The sequence below is a fragment of the Dendrobates tinctorius genome, unplaced genomic scaffold, assembly GCF_039654945.1.
Source record: "Dendrobates tinctorius isolate UK_male_01 unplaced genomic scaffold, ASM3965494v1 ptg000174l, whole genome shotgun sequence".
NCBI classification, from domain to species: domain Eukaryota; kingdom Metazoa; phylum Chordata; class Amphibia; order Anura; family Dendrobatidae; genus Dendrobates; species Dendrobates tinctorius.
In genome coordinates, this window is record NW_027361841.1 from 9607501 (window position 1) to 9623361 (window position 15861).

General features: G+C 44.7%; 1 protein-coding gene across 1 annotated transcript in view; it reads left to right on the top strand.

Annotated features, from left to right (window-relative positions):
• SEMA3A (semaphorin 3A) overlaps positions 1–15861 on the top strand; it is a 371020-nt gene that overhangs the window by 92486 nt on the left and 262673 nt on the right. Inside the window, exon 2 of the mRNA XM_073551304.1 lies at positions 7089–7246. Coding sequence (XP_073407405.1) covers positions 7089–7246 — 158 coding nt within the window. The remainder of the gene's footprint in view (positions 1–7088; positions 7247–15861) is intronic.

Below are 15861 nucleotides of genomic sequence, written 5' to 3' on the forward strand. Positions count from 1 at the left end.
GCTTATATTGCCCAACATGAACAGGTGGCATCATTTTGGCTCAAGAGCAAGTGAGCTTTTTTCAAGCCCTTTGCTTTTCTATGTATCTATTTATCCATCCATCCATCTATCAGATCAGGAGTAATGATGGGTGAGTTTGCCCGGCACTGCTTGCTACTCGACCAAGTAGTGAGCAGTGCCAAGTATTGCATGGTGCTTGAGTGCTCGGACCACTGTAAGTGAATTATCTAAGCTGAGCGCAGAGAGGGAGATAATTTTGTCATCCTCCAGAAAAATGCTCAAGTTTGCCATTCACTTCCATTATGCACAATACTGGAGTGGAGCAGGTCCGAGCATCCAAAGTGCTCAATTCGGGTACCGAGTGTTAGGAATCTGGGTCCTTCTATGCCTAGGCAGCGACCCAGATTCTCACATTTATCTCCAGAGGCTAAGTCCTTTCTCCCAGCTTCTGAGCATGCTCACGGGACGAGCTCTCATTGGAGTTCAGGAGTCAGGTGCTCAGGTCCTGCTCCTGATTTTATTGGTTCTGCTCTGGGGATTTCCGGAAGGTCCCGTACACTGTAAAAAGTGCGCATGGCTGTTCCGCCATGCGCTAGTATTTTCATACTGCTGCTGTGGGTATGGTGATGGATGCTTGGACTGGTGACTGACTCATTAAGAAACCCCTTTCCTCTGATAATACGTCTGTGAGAGTGTGTGGGATTCAGTCTCTAGCAGCGCTAGCACCAGCGCACTCAAGCCTCACCTGTTGCAGCAGCTTGCGCCCTGCATTGCACCAGCGTTTTTGCAGCGCTTTTCCAGTGGCTCTGTTCCTGCCGCGCTGTAGTTGCAGCCCAGTGTGCGTTCGCGGTTGCAACGCTACTGCGTCAGATGTTTATCGGTAGGTCTAGACAGAGTCAGGCCTGTCACTCTTGGCGACTCCTGTGACCCTATACCACGTCTGTCACGCTGAGGTTCTGTGAAGTTAAAACAGACTCAGCGTTTTTGTATATGTGTTTTGCTTGCAGCTCTGTGTGTGAAACAGACTGCTTCAGCGTTACTTTACATATGTTTATGCTTGCAGCTCTGTGAGTACAACAGAGCTTGCTTTTGTGCACCAGGTGCAGTTTAACCCTGTGCACATTACCGTCCTTGTGTTCTGCCTCTTTAGCAGCGGTTTCTACATCTACCGCACGATGGACCCCAGGCGGCGAACACGCTTTATTTATATTTTTATTTAGCGTGTTCCGCCGACCATAACACCGAGCACTCGAGCATTTTAGTGCTCGATCAACACTAATCAAGAGTGTTGCTGTTATTTTCATTAGGAAAGTAAAATTCCGAAATTTTACGAAAATATCTTGTGACTACTATTTCCTGAGCTTTTAAGACACTTAAAATGCAGTGATACCCAGGAATAATAGGAAGTATATATAAGACCACCTCATTGGATATAATTTTGCATTTAGCAACAAACATTCTAGCACATATGCTCTTTTTTACTGTTAAGTTTCACAGCACTAACACTTCATAATAATTAACAGTTCAAATGCTACTGAAGCATCATTGAACAGAAGTTATTTTCCACCCGCTCTCGGCCATGACTGGCTGTTTTGTGTCAATGTGTTGGAAACCGCTTCTGTTCTCGATATTGAAAATATATGTTGTGCTTTAATCTTTTATTATGTCTAAAGTCTAATTAGGGTTTTAAATAATGACAGAACGCAAAGAATATATTATTGTTTCATGCTACATTTCCAATTCTTATTATGGTGTTTTTTTTTTTGCTTCTAGACTCCATGGAAAGGGACAGCTAATAGAAAACAAATGGCCACTCAAACAACTTTTACCCAGGGAAAATAATGAAGATCTACTATAAAAGCAGTTTATGGCTCTTCGGGGTACAATGAAATATTGTTGACCTCAGCTCGTTTTCCAAAGCTTTAAAGTAGTTAACGGCATGTAACAATTTTATAACTCAAAATCTTGTAACTTAAACAGAAGCACCCCTTGAAACTAGGTAGCTTTTCATAAGACTTTTTAAACTTTTGCATGAATGTAACAAACAAATCAATGTGTCAGTATTATTCATAATCATCACTCTTAAGGGACATGTAGCAGAAAGTTTGCTAAGATGATGATGGTTTTCTCGCGCAATATTATTTCCATGATTAAAACAAAGTCCATTTCTCTATGGAGTTGTCAGCTGTTATAGATACACATGTGAATTTATTAAAGACAAAAAATATCAGTAGTCGCTAAGAAAGAAAAATGCTTTCAGTATAAAATCAATTATTTTTATGGCTGCTGTATCTCCCTTTTTCGGAGGATAGTACTTGACTTAATAAGAGGTACAGTTTTTCTCATATTTATAGAGAATGCTGTATTTTTAAGGGATAACTAATTTATTTTATTTATTTATTTTACTCACTTATATAGCGCCATTAATTCCACAGCGCTTTGCAGACATTACCGGAACTGTCCCCATTAGGGCTCACAATCTAGTTTCCCTATCAGTATGTCTTTGGAGTGTGGGAGGTAACCAGGGAACCCGGAGGAAACCCACGCAAACATGGGGAGAACGTACAAACTCCTTGTAGATGTTGTCCTTGGTGGCATTTGAATCCAGGGCTGCAATGCTGCAGTGCTAACCACTGAGCCACCATGTATAATTTGTTCTATTATGGGTAATTGGCATTTATTTCATTGGGATTTTCTCTGGATCAACGGTTGGATTATAAATAGGACTTGATGGACCTGTGTTTTTTCTTAAACTAATGAAATATATGTAACAATGAGTTTTATCACTCCACTATCCTTGTATGCCAACAACACCAGAAGTTGTGGTCTGGCACCAATGGTCTGTCTTTGTTTACATTACATGCATGCATAGCCAAATCCAACATGCATGTTTATAGAGGAGATTGGGAAAATGTGTTTCCTCTGCTGAAAATTTTGTAATTTTGCCTTAATGCTGGTATTAGAAAATAAGGAACCATATAGGATGCCATATTAACCAAAATGCGGTAAAACAAATAACTATGTGGTTAGGTCTCAGGGAAACATGGGACCGACACTCCAAAATATATCCTAAACCAAAAAAACTCATAGTACTGTAGGGTCGGTGGCGAGGGAGGAATGGCAATTGGGTGGTGGTGCTGCTGGTGTTAGTGCAGATAGGCGGCGGAGGTGTGCTGTATTCACTCACAGGAATGGGGGTGACCCGCTTCTTGACGTCGACAGGCATGAGACAGAGGCAGGAATTGTATTCAACAGGTTTTCTTTTATTGGCCGACCTCACGACGATCAGAACAAAACACGACAGATGTTTCACACTGCTATCCTCCTCCTCCTGCAGACAGGCCCGGGTACCTTCACTTGTACACTTTTTTTCCGTCAGGCATACTTCGTGGCTCTATCTGCCGTGGCTGCCCTAGGCCAATCAACCACGGCATTTCACCTTACAAAGTCCACCAATAATCCAGGTCTTTACAGGCCGTCTCTGCCTGTGACCAATGTCCTATAGGGTCACCCCCCGTGATCGTTTCCACTGTCCAAAATCTCTGAGGGGTCTCCTTTGTGTGTCAGACTCTCCAAACCTGTGAGCTCCCCTGGCTGACTGAAGCTTCTGGAAGTTTACCTCAGTATTTATTCAGACAGACCAGGTAGCCCCACCCTCTGTCACCTGACAGTCACCACTGCCTAATCAGAGTCACCTTGACCTCTGGCAGTTATGTAACACTCAATTGACAGTTACATAATCTCTGCCATTGGTGCTCTCTAGTGACCTCTGATGGTCAGTCTGCCACATGACACCCTCTGTCAATCTCTCTGTCTCCATTACAGACAGAACCGTACCCAGCTCAACCTCCCCACAGTACAAAGTCCAAATATCAATAAAAAGATATACATTTATTGAACTTGCAAAATGTCAAAAAAGTCACAACATGTAATAGATTACATACCTACATAACATGGATATTATAGACAAATGTCCCAAAAACAGGATCAGGTAGAAAGATTGGTACACATGACCTGTCAGCCAAAATAATGGATATAGTAAAGTGCTAAGTGCTAAACATCCTATGGGCAATAGCGGGGTAACGATCAGTGCATTCAAAATATGTTCAATAAGTGTGCACGTCACTCAAATAAGTACTAGATCAACCCAACACTAAGTGTGCTTACCGATAGTAAATACTGTCAGGACATGACCCATGAGAAAGCGAGACGAAACGCGCGTCGATGGCTACTGGTGGTATTGTAGGCATTTCCTAGCAATTGAGTTGTTTTAGAGCTGATGGCTTTAAAGTTTTACTAATCAAAGCTCAACGGATGGAGTCAGCGTTGTATTGCTGTATAGTATCTGACAGACCCTTGTCGCCTGACAAATTGCCTTGTAGTACTTGTCTTAAGCATATGTGATATTGTAATATTCTCAGAAATAGGAAGTGGTATGTAGGCTATTAATGAACTTTTGAAAAGAAGAAAACTTTCCTGTGCACAACACATTCTAGACACAACACCATGTCAGAGGAAGGATATTTCTTGCATAATAAAATGTTTGTTCCTTTTGGCCTGGAAACAATACCCCAAATGCATTGTGATTGACTTGGGAAACGTCTGAATGCTGAAAACATTATGGCGACATTTGGACAATAAAATCAATCACAAAAGTGTTTGTTGAGATTCTGAAATTTGGTCGACTTATGCTACGTTCCCACAATGAGCTTTTGGTGAGATTTTGATGTTGCAGATTTTCTGCACTATTTATGCACCTATTATGTGTTTTTTTTTTTTTGTTTTTTTTTTTATGCATTTCTGCCTCAGAAATGCATTAAAAATGCATATACATCTTTTACCTGCCGATCTTTCACTTCTAATTCAAGTTAATTGTTAAATCTGCACAGAAAACTCAGTGCACCTGCAAGAGAAATCGACATGATGAAACAAGCACCGCAGGTCAGTTTACGCTGATTAAAAAAAAAAAAAGCACAGAGGTCATGAGATTACTATAAATCACATCCAATTTGCTACAGGAAAGATGAAAATCTTTGTACCATGTTAGCCAGTAGATAGATAGATTCCACTTTCCTGGAATTGTAAAACGCTGTGTTTTTGTTATAAAAAACAAAAAAAACAAAAACTCACCTAAAACTCATCGTGGGCACACAGCCTTAAGGGATGAAGTAAATGAAATGGGAATATGAATTAGAAACTGAAATAATATGCACAGAAATAATTGTAAAAGAATCCTACTACAGGAAGACACAATTGGTTTCTCATCCATACATGGCAATATAACATAAGATCACGATCACTTACTCAACCCACTTGGCGATCTTTATGTCTTCCAAGTATTTTTATAACTCTTTTCATACATCAAAACTAGCTGAGTACATGTTGAAGCTATGCAGCATTAGAGAAGTATTCTTGTTCTCTGTAGAGCTTATAGTACATTGATGAAAGTAAAACATACGTGATGACAAGGCAGAAACACTTTGTGACATGTGCAGATAAGGTGGCATGAAATCCAAGGTCATGAAAAGGGTCAGAATGCAGGACAATATTAGAACAAAGAACCGTGTAAGTCAATTCAAATATCTTGTATCGGGAGATCAATTCTCTTCCTTTTATACGCTTGGTACTGCAATGTTGTCTATTTCCTCGTCAAGTTCTGCAGGTCTTGTAAATGTCATCTATTCCCTAATGTATTTCCTAATTGGAGCATAATTTTGTCATTTTAGAAATTAATTTAAATTCCTCGGTTTACAAGAAATAAAACCCTATTACTACAAATTGGCCTTGATAAAATGAAGAAAATTGACTGTATCCTAGTTCTCCCCAGCTCAGTCCTGATTATGACATATTTGGCAGAACCAAAAATGCATAAAATGTCTTATTGTCCTTCAAGACAGCCGGGCCAGCGCAGATGCACAGAAATTGCTTTTGATATGGAAATAAGTTGTTTTAGATTTAAATGAACAAAATTGAACTGCTTGACTAAGGTGACATTTATCTTTGAAACTACAATTCATCAATGATAGACATAGAAAAGGTAATGCACAATAGAATTATTGATGAAAGAAACCATTTTGTCATAAATTTGCACTTTTACCTTTCAAGTGATAAAATGTATTTTTGCTGTAGGGGAACCAAATTATCTGTATATATCATGACAAGCTCTGTATACATATTTCTTATGTCTAAGTTTTATGTAGAAATGAAATAGGAATGAGGATAGTCTTTGAAATCATATTGCCAATGTGGAAGGGCATCTTAAGTTGAGGGCACTGAATGAGATGGTAATCACTCCAGTAGTATCTTGATAGTGCTAAGTTCATTAAATGCTCAAATTCAATAAAAAAAAAATTTGCTCAAAATTCACATATATTTTAACGTATTTATTTTACTCCCTTATTTAGTGCCATTAAATTGCACAGCGCTTTACAGACATTATTATCAGTGTCTCCATTGAGAAAATAGCAACTCCTTGAAAATTTTGTCTTTGGTGGGATTTGAAACCAGGACCCCAGTGCTACAAAGCTACAGTGCTAACCACTGAGCCACTATGCTACCCTCCATAATTCTGTAATTATTTTGGCAAATCAAGATAACCTCAGCAAAAACAGTTGAGGCAATAACATGGAATTGGGCCATAGTGATTAGTAGCAGCATATTTACCTTTCTTTGTTGAACTAAAGTGGTATGGTCAGTCGGAGAGGTTATGACTAGGTTTAGCTGTTTCTTGGCTTTTATGGTTAAAGTACTGTCTGTACTATTTTGTAACAAATGCCTTTTTCTTGTACTCTAAATGCCTATATATGGGTAAGCATACCCCTACAAGCATTTGTGAGATGGTCAGATGGGGTATAGTGACCCTTGTGACTTACAGGACCATGCTCTAGGTGACCTTTGTAGCAACTGGTCAGCAAATGTACACAAAAAGTTACACACATGTGAAGAAATCCTTATATAGGATGATCTAAAGGCTTCCAATGCTTGACCAGTTGTTTTCTACACCTTATCAAAATACAGACTATAATAAAGGCTTTTTTTAATCGGATCAATACTAACTTTTATTTTTTAATCTGCTTTTCTTTTTTTAGAAATGCTGGACTCCAATAATTTAATCACATTCAATGGATTGGCTAACAGCTCAAGCTACAGTACATTCGTGTTAGATGAAGAGCGGGGAAGACTATTCGTTGGGGCTAAGGATCACGTATTCTCATTTAACTTGGCTAACATCAAAGATTATCAAAAGGTATTGTACATGGACTTGATAATAAGGCAATCATATTAAGTGTACACATAAATCTAGATGCATGTTGTATTTTTGTCACAATGAGCATCCTGTCATTACTATCATGGAGTTGGATTCTGCTACACAGAATGAAGTTACAAGAAGTTTCTTGCCTAGGACTGCAGCCTGTTCGATTAGTGGTCAGTGCCTCAGGCTGTTTTGCTCTTCTCTCACTTGAGAACATACAGTAATGCTTTTGCCTAGTAGAATAGCATCCATGCTTAGTATGCTAGACGTTAGAGAGTGTGTATGTATGTGTATGTGTGTATATATATATTTATAAACAGCTCTGGCAAAAATTAAGGGACCACTGCAAAATTTTCAGTTTTTCTAATTTTTCTCTTTATAGGTATATTTTTGAGTAAAATGTAAATTGCTCTTTTATTCTATAAACTTCTGACGTATCTTCGAATTTCCAAGCACTAAATTTTGTATTTATTTTCAGAAAATGAGAAATTGTCAAAATATCAAAAAATGCAGTGCTTGCAGACCTCAAATAATGCTAAGAAAACAAGTTCATAATCATTTAGAAGCAACAATACTAATGTTATAACTCAGGAAGAGTTCAGAAATCAATATTTTGTGGAATAACCATGATTTTTAATCAGAGCTTTCATGCATCTTGGCATGCTTTCCACCAGTCTTTCACACAGTTTTGGGTGACCTTATGCCACTCCTGGCACAAAAATATAAGCAGTTCTTTGTTTGATGGCTTGTTGTGACTATCCATCTTCCTCTTGATTACATTCTAGAGGTTTTCAATGGGGTTCAAGTCTGGAGATGGGCTGGCCATGACAGGTATTTGATGTGGTGGTCCTTCATCCACACATTGACCTAGTTGTGTGGCATGGCGCACTGTCCTGCTGGAAGAACCAGTCCTCAGAGTTGGGGAACATTGCCGGAGCAGAAGGAATTAACTGTTTTTCCAGAATAACCTTGTATGCGGCTTGATTCATACATCCTTCGCGACGATTAACCTGCCCAATTCCAGCCTTGCTGAAGCATCCCCAAATCATCACTGATACTCCACCAAATTTCACAGTATGTGCAAGACACTGTGGCTTGTACGCCTCTCCAGGTCTCCGTCTAACTATTAGACGACGAGATGTTGGGCAAAGCTGAAAATTTAAACTCATCAGTAGTGTTGAGCGATACCGTTCGATACCCAAAAATATTGTATCGGATGGTATCGCCCGATACGAAAAAAATATCGGGTATCGCCGATTCCGATACCGGAAGTCTCATTCAAGTCAATGGGACTTCCGGTATCGGAATTAAAAAAAAGGCCTTTATTTCCTTGTTGGCTAATTCTACATAATTGAAAACAAATAAGAATCATGTAGAATGTATTGTGGGAGGTGGAGGAGACATTAAAAGCATAGTGGTTTATTCAAATCACATGGCATAGCATTAATTCCAATTTTTTTTTTCAAGACGTTCGGAGTTAAAAAGATATTGACTATGTTAACCTTTTTTATATTTAGTCAGATATGTATGTTTCACAACTTCCATGCTCTTCACCTTCTTTTGTACTTCTCCCACACTTTCTCCTTCATGATCCACAGCAGTAGCATTTTTTTCATCAACTTTTTCTTCACCTTGTTCATCTTCTTCTTCTTCACCTTCTTCCCATTAATTTTTTTTCCATTCTTCATATTCTTCTTATTCAGCTATTATTAATTTTCATATGCTATTTCTTCATCTTCTTCCTATTCTTCTTTTTCTTCATTTTCTTATGGTGACAGGCATTCCTGTAGTACTTATCTATAAAAGTTATAAGATTACACCTTACGTTCTGCCTGTCACAAAAGATTTACAACAGGATTTGTCCGCGTTCAGTTTGGCCTGCAGCAGCAGGCATTTTCCAGGGGCACCACGAGGAGGAACGGACTCACCCCCATTTACTGCTTAGTCTTCTTCTGCTTATAATTTTGATTTCTTCTATGCTGATTTTTTGTCTTATGCTTAATGTTCTTCTGCTTTCTGTTCTTCTGCTTTTGCTTCTTCTGCATCTTGTTCTTCTGTCTTTTGTTCTGTATCTTGGTGGTTGTCTTCATGCGAGAACCAGCTGACAGTACTGGAACCTGTAGTGGCAGCAGAAGGAACATTAGCCAATGGCACTACAGAGGAACAGCTGACGGTGCTGGACCCCGGTTACTATGCAGGAGGTACCTGTGCTAGAAACCACTACCAAGGACCAGCTGACGGTGCTGGACCTCGGATACCGAGATGGAGGCACCTAGGCCAAAGGCTGTGGCGAGAACCAGCAGACAGTGCTGGCACCCGGATGGGTAGCAGAAGGAACAAGAGCCAATGGCACTACCGAGGACCAACTGACGGTGCTGGACCACGGTTACTAAACAGAAGGTACCTGTGCTAAAAAGCACTACCAAGGACCAGCTGACGGTGCTGGACCTTGGATACCGAGATGGAGGCACCTAGGCCAAAGGCTCTGGTGAGAACCAGCAGACAGTGCTGGCACCCGGGAGGGTAGCAGAAGGTATCCATTGAAAGCAAAGTAGCCAGGCCGCAAGCCGGCCGCAGTTACCGAAACCCACAGTCCTACAGGGGGTTCATGTCCCATTGGCACTACGGATCCAGCCTTCAGTGCCAGTTCCCGCAGCCCACATAGGAGTCACCTAAACTGCAGGCACCGTAGAGTCGGCTAACCCGGCCGCAAGACGACAGGACAACGGATTGGTGGCATAGTGACCTTGACACTACCTGGAAACAGCAGGCGTGCTGGAACCAGGCTGGGCAACAGGGAGTCCCCGTGCCAAAGACACTGCCGAGCACCAACTGGTGTTGTTGGAGCCCAGGGACAATCATGGTGTAGGCCGAGGCCTACTTGGTGGTAGTTTTAGATTGTTTGTAGGCTACAACAGACTGTCAACGTGCTCCAATTAGGCATATGTCTCCACTCTGTTTCCAGGATTTCACGTGACCACCAACAACGCCAGTTTATGCGTACAGTAGCCGTCTGCCCAATCCACACGTGTTGCTGTGTTGCTGGGATTCTGTAATGTCAGCAGATCCCCTGATGTGTGTCTGCCACTGTCTCCTGCTCTGTCCACCTTCCCACCGCTTGCAGTGGGAAGGTGGACAGCGCAGGAGACAGTGGCGGACACATATTGGGGGATCTGCTGATGTTACAGAACCCCAGTAACACAGGAACACGTGTGGAATGCGTGGACGGCAACTGTGAGCAGGAACTGGCGGTGTTGGAGGTCAGGGGAAATACTAGAGACAGAGTGGAGACAGAGGCCAAATCAGAGAATGTTTAAATCTGAAGTAGTTACAATTTGGAGGCAGCAGCAGTTTGCCCTCCCCACAGCAGGGGAGCAGCTGACGTTACTGAACCCCACTTTCACATGAACGAGTGTGTTTTTCTGTGTGGACAGCACTTCCGAGCACCAACTAGCGTTGTTGGAGCCCAGGGAGAACCAGGGTGAAGGCCGAGGCCTACTAGGAGCCAAGGTGTAAAGCTGAGGTATTTTGACTTTGGAAGGAGCAGGACACTTTGCCCTCCACACAGCAGGGGATCAGCAGATGTTACTGACCCCCACTTTCACATGAACGAGTGTGTTTTTCTGTATGTACGGCACTTCCGAGCAACAACTGACGATGTTGGAGCCCAGGGATAGTCATTTTGTAGGCTGAGGCCTACTTGGAGGCAGTTTAAGATAAGACGTTGTTTGAATTTGGAGGCAGTAGCAGTTTGCCCTCCACACAGCAGGGGATCAGCTGATGTTACTGAACCCCACTTTCACATGAACGAGTGTGTTTTTCTGTGTGGACAGCACTTCCGAGAACCAACTAGCATTGTTGGACCCCAGGGACAATCATGGTGCAGGCCGAGGCCTACTAGGAGCCAGGTGTAAAGCTGAGGTATTTTGACTTTGGAGGGAGCAGGACACTTTGCCCTCCACACAGCAGGGGATCAGCTGACGTTACTGACCCCCACGTTCACATGAACGAGTGTGTTTTTCTTTGTGGACAGCACTTCTGAGCACCAACTAGCGGTGTTGGAGCCCAGGGAGAACCAGGGTGCAGGCCGAGGCCTACTTGGTGGCAGTTTTACATTGTTTGTAGGCTAAAACAGACTGTCAACATGCTCCAATTAGGCATCTGTCTCCACTCTGTTTCCAGGATTTCACGTGACTACCAACACCGCCAGTTTATGCGTACAGTAGCCGTCTGCCCAATCCACACGTGTTGCTGTGTTACTGGGATTCTGTAATGTCAGCAGATCCCCTGATGTGTGTCTGCCACTGTCTCCTGCTCTGTCCACATTCCCACCGCTTGCAGTGGGAAGGTGGACAGCGCAGGAGACAGTGGCGGACACATATTGGGGGATCTGCTGACGTAACAGAACCCCAGTAACACAGGAACACGTGTGGAATGCGTGGACGGCAACTGTGAGCAGGAACTGGCGGTGTTGGAGGTCAGGGGAAATACTAGAGACAGAGTGGAGACAGAGGCCAAATCAGAGAATGTTTAAATCTGAAGTAGTTACAATTTGGAGGCAGCAGCAGTTTGCCCTCCACACAGCAGGGGATCAGCTGACGTTACCGAACCCCACTTACACATGAGCGAGTGTTTTGTCTGTGCGGACAGCACTTCCGAGCACCAACTGGCGTTGTCGGAGCCAAGGGAAAATGAGGTAGTAGGCCGAGGCCTACTTGGAGCCAGGTGTAAATCTGAGGTTGTTTGACTGTGGAGGGAGCAGGACACTTTGCCATACACACAGCAGGGGATCAGCTGACGTTACCGAACCCCACTTACACATGAGCGAGTGTTTTGTCTGTGCGGACAGCACTTCTGAGCACCAACTGGTGTTGTCGGAGCCCAGGGAAAATCAGGTAGTAGGCCGAGGCCTACTTGGTGGCAGTTTGCGATTGTTTCTAGACTACTACTAACTGTCAACGTAATCCAATTAGGCCTCTGTCTTCACTCTGTTTCGAGTATTTCCGCTGGCTTCTAACCACGCCAGTTGCTGCTCTGAAATGCCGTCTGCACAACCCACACTTGTTCCTGTGTTACTGGGGTTCTGTAACAGCAGCTTCTCCCTAGAGGTGAGTCAGGCAATGTCTCCTGCTCTGTCCACATTTCCACTACAAGTAGTGGGAATGTAGACAAAGCAGGAGACATTGCCGTGCTCAACTCTGGAGATGAGCAGATGTTACAGGACCCAGGTACCACAGGATCAAGTGTGGATTGTGCAGACGGCACTTGAGAGCAGAAACAGGCGGTGTTGTAGGCCGGAGGAAATACTCAAAACAGAGTGGAGACAGAGGGCAAATCAGAGGTAGTCAGAAGTTGTAGGCAGCAGGAGAGTTTGCCGTACACACAGCAGGGGATCAGCTGACGTTACCGAACCCCACTTACACATGAGCGAGTGTTTTGTCTGTGCGGACAGCACTTCTGAGCAACAACGGGCGTTGCTGTAGCCCAGGAAATAAAGTTCAGGTCATAGAAACATGAACACAACAGGAGACCTGGATCCTGTTGCCAGCCAATTATTTATTCTGGAAGAGGACTGGCAAATTCAGGTGAGATCCAGGCCTTGTTCATTTTCACAAAAGTAAGCCGGTCAACATTATCGACGGATAGTCGCGTGCGACGGTCTGTTACCACACCACCTGCAGCACTAAAGACACGTTCCGATAATACACTGGCAGCAGGGCAAGCCAACACCTCCAATGCATACTGGCTAAGCTCTGGCCATGTATCCAGCTTAGAGACCCAATTCTTGAACGGGGAAGAGCCGTCTGGGAGAACACTAACAGGGCACGACAAGTAGTCTGTCACCATCTGACGGAAACGTTGCCTCCTGCTGACTGGAGCCGTCTGTGATGGTGTAGCCGTTTGTGGCGGTCCCACAAAACTTTTCCACATTTGGGCCATACTGGCCTTGCCTTGTCCTGCGGCACTGCCTCTGCTACCTCTTTGTGCAGAGCTTCCTCCACTGCCTCTACCCACATGGCTGCTTTGAAAAGCACTACCAGCAACACTTGTGGGGGGAATGGAGAACGTGATGGCCTGCACAAGTGTTTCTTGGTACTCCCGCATTTTTCGCTCCCGGTTCAACTGTGGTATGAGGCTTTGTAAGTTGTCCCGGTAGCGAGGATCTAGGAGGGTGTACACCCAATAATCAGCCGTGTGGAGAATGTTGGCGATGCGGCGGTCATTTAACAAGCACTGCAGCATGAAATCAACCATGTGCTGCAGACTGCCAACTGGACCGGAAACGCTGTCCCCAGCTTGAGGCAGCATCTCTGCCTGCTCAGCATCACCCCACCCTCGCTGTACACACTGACTACTAGAGCCTTGTGTACCTCCCTCCTCTGGAGAGATGTGTTCCTCCTCCTCCATTGACTCCTCGTCATCCTCCTCACTAAGTGTCCTCTGCCTGGGCCTTTGTGTGGAAGCACGTTGCGCAGACTTGCCAGAAGCAGATGGCATTTCTGACTGCTCATCCTCGACCTCTTCAAAAACCTCCTCACTTAGTGCTTGTAAGGTTTTTTGAAGCAGACAGATGAGGGGGACAGTCATGCTGATTAGTGCATCATCTGCACTGGCCATCCGCGTGGAGTCATCGAAGGCACGCAAAACTTGGCAGATGTCCCTCATAGTGGCCCACTCAGTGGTGGTGAAGTGTGTCCGGCGCACAGTGCGACTTGTTTGCGCCTGATGCAGCTGGTACTCCATTACTGCTGCCTGCTGCTCACACAACCGCTCCAACATATATAACGTTGAATTCCACCTGGTGGGGAGGTCACATATGATGCGATGTTCTGGCAGGCGGAATCGGCGTTGCAGAGATGCAAAGCGCTCTTGCCATGCTGGAACGCCGCAAGTGAGCACACTCTAGGCGAACCTTGTGCAGCAGTGCATCAAGATCCAGATAGTCCCTCAGAAAGCTCTGCACGACCAAATTAAGCACGTGTGCCAGACATGGTATGTGAGTGAGGTTGCCTAGGCCCAGAGCTGCCACTAGATTTCGGCCATTGTCACTCACTACCAAACCTGGCTGGAGATTCGCTGGCACAAACCACACATCGCTCTCCTGCTTGATGGCATTCCAGAGCTCCTGTGCTGTGTGGCTCCGATTCCCCAAAGAAATTAATTTAAGGACGGCCTGTTGACGTTTGGCCACACCTGTGCTCATATCTGGCCTAACAGGCTCATGCAGTGCTGATTCCGAGGAACTAGAGTAGGAGGAGGACTCAATATGTACAGACTGCATTCCTGCAATCCTTGGAGATGGCAGAATACGTACAGAGCCACTCTCCAGATCTGTACCCGGCTCCACAACATTGACCCAATGGGCAGTGAGGGAAAGGTATCGTCCCTGTCCATGGCTACTGGTCCACGCATCGGTGGTCAGGTGGACCTTGCTACTGATGGCATTTAGTAGCGCATTTTTAATTTTTCCCTCCACATGCTTTTGCAGGGCAGGGACAGCTTGCCTGCTGAAATAAAAGCGGCTGGGCACATTGTATTGTGGAACTGCCAATGACATAAAGTTCCGGAATGTGTCAGTCTCCACCAGCCTGAATGACAGCATCTCAAGGGCCAGTAGTTTGGCAATGCCGGCATTCGGAGCCAGTGCTCGGGGATGGTTTGCCCAGTATGGCCGCTTTTTCTCCCATGCCTGTGCTACCGATTGCTGGTGAGTGGCCTGGGAGGGTGCTGATGACTGCGAACGTGGTTCAGTGGGTGGAATTTCACTGGGTCTCTGGACAACAGTGGCAGTGGTTCTTCCATGGCGTTCCAGTGAGGAAGACAAACCAGCTGTGTGTGAGCTGGAGGAAGAGGCCCCAACACGAGCTGAAGAGGTGGTAGGTGCTGCTGAAGGTTGGCCTACATCTTCAGTGTGTCTGTGTAACTCCACCTCGTGCTTGGTACGCACATGTTTCCACATATTTGTGGTATTGAGGTTGCTCACATTTTTCCCTCGTTTCACTTTCTGATGACACAGCTTGCATTTGACAAAGCAAATGTCATCTGCAACTGTGTCAAAAAAAGACCACGCACTGCAAGTCCTGGGAGCGCCCGTTTTGTGTTTTGGAAGAGGATTGCTCCTCACGGGTGCCAAAGTGGAGGCTACAGGCAACCAAGTCTGCCCCCGCCCTCTCCCTCCTCTTTTGGCTGTTCGGGGAATCTCTTCCTCAGAGCTGCTCCCACCACCTTCCTGTGGCTGACGCCATGATGGGTCAAGGACCTCATTATCTCCACTCCCCTCTTCAAGCACCGGCTGGTCCTGGGTTGTCTCGCCAGCACCGTACGCACCAGAAATTGGCAACTGAGTCTCATCATCATCTGATGCATACTGAGGTGTGCTGACCATGGGCACTGGCCCACCCGCCTCTTCAGATTCAGAGGGACAAAGCAGTTGCGCATCACTCCATACTCCCTCTTCTTCACGCTCTAGAATGCTGCTTGGCTGGCCACCTCTTTCCAAGCCAACAGATTCTGAGAACAGAAGTAAAGATTGAGATGGCTCCTGTCCAGGGCTCTCAGACTGTCTGGGCAATTTGGCAGGTGGTGAAGAGACAGATGGTTGCTCTTCA